We start from the raw sequence: 6,654 nt of genomic DNA on the forward strand, positions 1-6,654 counted from the left end.
TATATATATACATATGTATTGCATATAAAACAACTTAATCAAAGTAGAAAAATTCATTAAAAATAAAATTTCATATGTTTTAGTCTTGTACTGTTGACTCGAAGAAATTAGGATCCGACAGTGCAAATTACAATACCTGTTTAACTGAAACTAATGTATCTGATGGTAAGTCTACGAGCACATACAAACTAACGTAAAACTAAATGTGGGTTTTTGATAGATAATGCTAATGTCAGCGGTATTTTATCGACTATTTCATTGAATCAAAATTGAATAAAATTTTTTTTTCTTTTTTTCATTTAATGAAAATTAAAAGAAGATAAAAAGAAGAATGTAGTTTTAGTACACTGGAAATAAATTTTTGTAATATTAATTGAATTTGTTAATGTCCTGATTATAAAAATATTAAAATTTTATAATAGTAGTTGTTATTAAAGATTATTTAAAATGAAAATTAGAGAAAAGATATGTTTTTATTAATAATTTGTGTATTTTAAAAAAACAGTCTTATTTTATAAATATACAATTACAATATTTGAATATTTTCCAAAATTAAAATTTTAATACGTAATTGCAAAAATAATTACTTCTAAATTAATTAAAGATCAAATAAAAATTGATACATAATAATTTAAATATTTATACAAAGACTATTTTATTACAAATACATAAAAAAGATTTAAATAAAAATTTGCATATTTACAATATTTTTTAAAACATTAACAAATTTTTTGTAATTCTTTACATAGATACAAAATTCATATTTTTTTTAAATTAAATTCTTTTTAATTAAATTTCTAGATGTCATGTTAACAGTACATGACATAACACATGATCGATACAAATCCGAAAGTGAAGAAAAACTAAACAAGAATGGTTGTGTCATGCAATGTTTACTACAAAAGGCAGGACTGGCAAGTAGTTTTTTGTTATTTTCTTAAAAAAAATGTCTGAGCTTTGAAATGTTTAAATAATAAAATGTTGTGAACATTTTAAAACGTTATTTTTCTCATAATATCTTTTATGTGATGCTCTATTTGGTTCAATATTAATTTTCCAATTGTATATTTTATTAATAATTTAATGCTCTTATATATTATTACATTAAACAATATAGTTTAAAAAATATCATAAGACTTAATATATGCATTTAAAAAAGTAATCTGATGAATTATTATATCTTTAATTATTAATATTTTATAAACTTTTTTTGTAAACATTAGATGGAAGATGCAGAATATAAAGTAGAAAAGATGCATAGCGAATTCATAAAGAAAACAGGTGTTCAACCAGGAGATCAAAGATTGGAATGTCTGGACACTTGCATAAATGAATGTAAGTTATATACATAATCACATCATATATGTAAGATAACCCAGGTAATCGAGATCTTAATAAATATGTAATTATGTTTAGTATAATTGTCTACAATAATAATTATTAAATAAGTTATCATGCATTTAACTTTTCTATTTTAACATTAAGAGAGAGTACAACATACGCACTTTACTTTTTATTACTTACTAATTTTATTTTTTTCTATTTTAGCAAAAGACCTTACAGAAAAATGCGTAAAAGCTTTTAATCTTTCTGCATGTGTCATAAAATTTGAACACAGGCATAAACATGAAAATGATCATGAACATGATCATGAACATGAGAATGAATCCGCAAAATAGCGAATATAATTAAGAGTGGCTAAAATTAAATTAAAATATTAAAATCTACACTGTACAGACATTTTCAATAAAGAAATATATGTATATATATTTGGTTTTCTTTTATTTTGATATATTTTTATATTTTAGTTTAAATAAAATATCGATTCTATCGATATTGGAACTTGATAAATCAGAATTACGAACTTTTTAAAATTATAATACTATACAAATAAAAGAAGATAAGTTAATAAAATATAATAAGGATATAATTACGCATAAATATTGAAATTGTTTTTATAAAATTCTGTATTTTTATTTTTCTTAAAATATAAACTTTTTGAATAATTAAATTTTCCATTAATTTCACTTCTTTTTTTTAACGGAGTCGTTTGTATGCGAATATACTTACACAGCTATAATAATTACATGTACATTTTAATGTACTATGTGTAATTTACATTTTATATACATCAAATTATATAAAAATTATTAATTAATTTTTGTATATACATTGTTTTTTATAATAAAAATATATTAATAATTATAAATTCACACTTTGTTCTGTGTAAACATAACTCGACTTATACATTATTATTATTAATTGTTTTTTGATGATGTATTGATTACGATATCTTGATTGCAAATCAATTATAGTTTTAATAGTAGGTGCTATATAATTAAACAAATTTAAAATTATAAACAGAACTTTACATCTTATGTTATTTCTTTTAATTAACTAACCATTAGACTAATATTTGATTTGTGCCAAATTTAATTTGTTTAAACATTTCTAAATGTTACCAGAAGTCTAGAATCTAAATAAAATACATATATAAAGACAAATTATTGTTATATGTACTTGATAAATTTGTATAATATAAATGTTAAGAATGAAAATTAAAAAATAAAACATAAACATGTGTACACATATTTCAGGAAATGTACGTATGTTGACCAATAATTCTGTTTTTTAAACAAAAGTCAAAAACAAAATATTTATATTTCAAATCGTATTTACTAATCAGTAATGTATTCATTGTTTTGCATAACTTTAAGCCATCTTACAAACAACTTCATAATTTTTTCAACCGGCTGTCCGGAAAGTAGTAAATTAGTAGTCGATTTCACAACGGAAATGTCGGAATCACTCACAAATAGTTCACTCACACAGTGTCATCTTCGTACACAGCAGATAATTTTTTATAAATACGTGGAGCAATTTTTTCTTTATGTAAATAAAACATGATGTGCCGAAAACATTCATTCTTATCCTCTATATAAAAAACAACATCAAATACTAAAAATTCAATCTTAGCAAATTCTTTATAAACTACACATTTACCTTTCACAAAATCATTGTTGAATAATTAATGAAATTATGAATAAACATTTAGTAATGTTATTTAATGTTAACCGCATTTCCTCCCAAAAGAACTTGTTGGTCAACCTATTATAATATAAAAAAATTTCATATGTATATTTTATAAACAATTCGTATCTGCAATGGAGCCTAAGTATTATAAATAATTTATCATTTATTCTTGTATTTGCACGATATGCTTGTACACGATCCTTGACCTCAACTTTAATCTAAGTATACATATCTGTTACTGGCAGAAGTTACGTTATTTTACGTTATTTGGTTCTGTAAAATTCTCTAATGCTCTTATTAGTAGTAAGAAATAATAAAATTATATATGTGAAAGATCTTATTAAAAGATAAAGACATTATTATGTTTTATGTATTTATGATTTTAATCTTATAAGTATTTTTTTACTAAAAAATTTAAACACGGATTAAACAATATATTAAACAATAAAATTTTTTAAAAATTTTAATGTAAATTAATTACAAATAACAAGATTTTTTTATATTCTTTCCTTAACAATATTAAATAAAGGGATTAATTCAGCGCTACAATTATGTATATTAATAACGTTTTCGACCCGAGCGGATTTGCTCCTATTTGGGTTGGATAATGTTCTATGGGTTGACATTACATATTCCACTAATAGGAGTATTCAACGTTATTAATCCAATCTAGGTTGATGCAAATTCACTTGGGTCGAATACGCTACAAATTTGCTAAAAAAAAGAGTACCCAAGAAAATAGCTACGGATGTTCTCATGATTGAAGGTAATTTATATAGACGAGGGTCGTTTGAAAAGTTCGAGCCTAACATAGAAACAAGTATTTTTTCAATCAAATTCAGTTTTATTTTTTAACATAATCTCCTTTTAGTCGACACACTTTTCTCAGCTATGTTCCCATCCCTTTAACCCATTCAAATAATAGTTGGTGTCTTGCTCTGCAAAATAGGCTTTCGGATGCGATGATCTCGTTCGATAAAAATCTCTGTCTTCCGAGCCAAATTTTGAGCCTAGGAAACAGAAAAAGTCGCTGGGGACCAGATCTGTTGAATGGATCGGTAGATGATCAATCAATTCGAACCGCAATTCCTGAATTTTTACACAATATTCGATTTTTTCCATTTTTATAAAACCACTGACATCAACTGGCACAAATAATTGTCAAACGACAACTGAGCGTCCAAAATGGCTACAATTTTCACAGATATTTTTTAAAGCATGTACGATTGTAATACCAGAATGGTTTTGACGAGTAATGCCATCTTCATGTTGAGGCTCAAAACTTTTTAAATAACTCTCGTACATGTATGGAAGTATATTTTTTTAACCTTTTTGATCCTGTGTGGCGCCGACTATTGTTGATGTCCACGTAACATGCCGTATTACATTTTTATCATTCATGTACATAAATGTGAAATAAATAATAAAATATGATTTTTATTATAACATTAATAATGAAAAATTTATTTTGTAAAACTGCATATATGTATATTCAATTATCTAAAAAATGGACACTTGCGGCAAACTTCCTTGCACAAAGGAAGCACAATCGCACACATTTTTGCCGGAACGAAAGGGTTAAATATATATTTAATTTAATCAAGTAAATAAAGGTATGATTCAATATAGCCTACCAAAGCTACTTTGTAATTTTTACTGAGTTTCATATTGAAAACTGCAGTGATCAAATTCAAAATAGATAACATTTCTAAATATTAATTAAAAATATAAGACATTTTCAATTTTTAAGTTGATGCAGTGAAAATTTAACTATTCACATACCTATGTAGACATAACAAATTGGTTACATTGAATGTTAAGCCATCGGAAAAAAAAGAAAATCATAGTTTATTATTTTAATAATAAGTACAGAAGATCTATACATATATATTATGTACTTTATATTTTCGTCACTTTTTAATTATATTATTTTTTATTTTAATAAACACAAAGTCCAAAATCGGGATAAACACGATTTAAAGACGTCTAAAAAAATATCTTTAAAACATTTTTATATGAGAACCGTATAAAAACCCCTCTTATGTTCCGATTGTAAACCGATTTGTGTTGTCTAGAATTTTACTAATTTCATATGTATTTTAGTAATAAATATTGTATTATAGAAAAATGCAAAAAAATTTTTGTTTTTTTTGGAATATATCTTAAAAATAAGCAGCGAATTTCTGGAAAAGTAAATAGTTTTAAATATTATACATAAAATACCATAAACAAATTTGAATAATAAACGCAGCCTGATGTCATTTTTGTGTACAATAATATATTGATTTCCTAATAAAAATGTATATTTGCTCAGATCTCGCTTCTTATATTTAATAAAATAATACTGTAATTATTAAAATAGTATTAGAATTTTAAAAGAAATATTCATATAAAGTTGAATAACAAATATATATTTAAAATATATATTCTTTTCTCATTGTAATCTTTATATTTATTATATATGGAATTTGCGAATGAAGTAATAATGATAACACATATGTAATGCCATTAGATTTAATTTTAATGATAAAATTCTATGTTTTTATCTCGTTAGAGCGTAAACTGTGTGATTAATTAAGTATGTTTTGTATAGGCTACATATATTTTGTATATTTTTATCTTGTTATTTGTAAAGTAAAACCATCATTAGAAGCATACAGCTTACATAATCGTTTTTTAACATTTACTTTATATTATAAACATTGCATCTTTATAAATTTTAATTTACATTTGGATATTAATCATAGAACTTTATACATAACATATATTAATAAATAATTGAGGCGTAATTTCTTGATTTTAATTTGTTTATATAGTTATGGTTCTGTAATTTATATAAAAAGCATAACCATTTATTGACTAGAATTTGTGATATATATTGTATTTAGCAGTGATACATGTATATAGACTTATATTCTATGAATTAGATTTTATGCATTTATTTATTATGTATTTATTATTTCCTATTATGTGTGTGTTTGTATATATGTGTCTGTATAATTAATGTAAGATGCATTAATCGTTAAATTTATATCATTTATTTACTACAACAACATAACGCAAAAATTGCCATGTTTTAATTGCTTACAGAAAAAGTTCAGAAACGTAAATAAAAAAAGAAGAAACATATTTTTATTCCCTCAATCAATTATTGCATTAAAATTAACATTTCAAAATTAATATTACAAAATTTTAATAATTTAAAACTCATTTTCTAAAAAATGTTGTTATAACAAATAAATGATATATGTTAATAATAAATTAAAAATAGATGTTGCATCGGTTTTCTATTTTCTAGCAATATCTATTACGTACAATATCTACACAGTCTTCAATAATTGATAAAGTTATATAATATATGAAAGTTATATAATTTATGAAGCAGTGTTTTCCATCTCAATTAACTATAAATATTTAATTCTACTTGTGATAATAGTGTGTATATTATATGTGTATAAGCTTAGAATTTAAATTTATAATTTCTTACCTAATTTTCTTAAAATATAATTAGAGATCTTCTAAAACCTATTTATAAGTTTCTACATTCACATTTATAAATTCACATAACTAAATATACATTATGTTTCTTTATTATCTTATGCTATTTATAAATAGTTTTAA

At 23.1% G+C, this 6,654-nt stretch overlaps 1 protein-coding gene across 1 annotated transcript in view; it reads left to right on the forward strand.

The window, feature by feature from the left end:
- The window catches only part of LOC108753737 (pheromone-binding protein Gp-9-like), a 3,106-nt gene extending 1,356 nt beyond the window's left edge, over nucleotides 1–1,750 (forward strand). Inside the window, exons 2-5 of the mRNA XM_018495600.1 lie at nucleotides 84–165; nucleotides 802–914; nucleotides 1,224–1,335; nucleotides 1,549–1,750. Of these exons, the coding sequence (XP_018351102.1) occupies nucleotides 84–165; nucleotides 802–914; nucleotides 1,224–1,335; nucleotides 1,549–1,679 (438 nt within the window). The 3' untranslated portion in view covers nucleotides 1,680–1,750. The remainder of the gene's footprint in view (nucleotides 1–83; nucleotides 166–801; nucleotides 915–1,223; nucleotides 1,336–1,548) is intronic.
- The last annotated feature ends 4,904 nt before the right edge of the window (nucleotides 1,751–6,654 follow it).

Source organism: Trachymyrmex septentrionalis, unplaced genomic scaffold (assembly GCF_001594115.1).
Source record: "Trachymyrmex septentrionalis isolate Tsep2-gDNA-1 unplaced genomic scaffold, Tsep1.0 scaffold71, whole genome shotgun sequence".
Lineage (NCBI taxonomy): Eukaryota > Metazoa > Arthropoda > Insecta > Hymenoptera > Formicidae > Trachymyrmex > Trachymyrmex septentrionalis.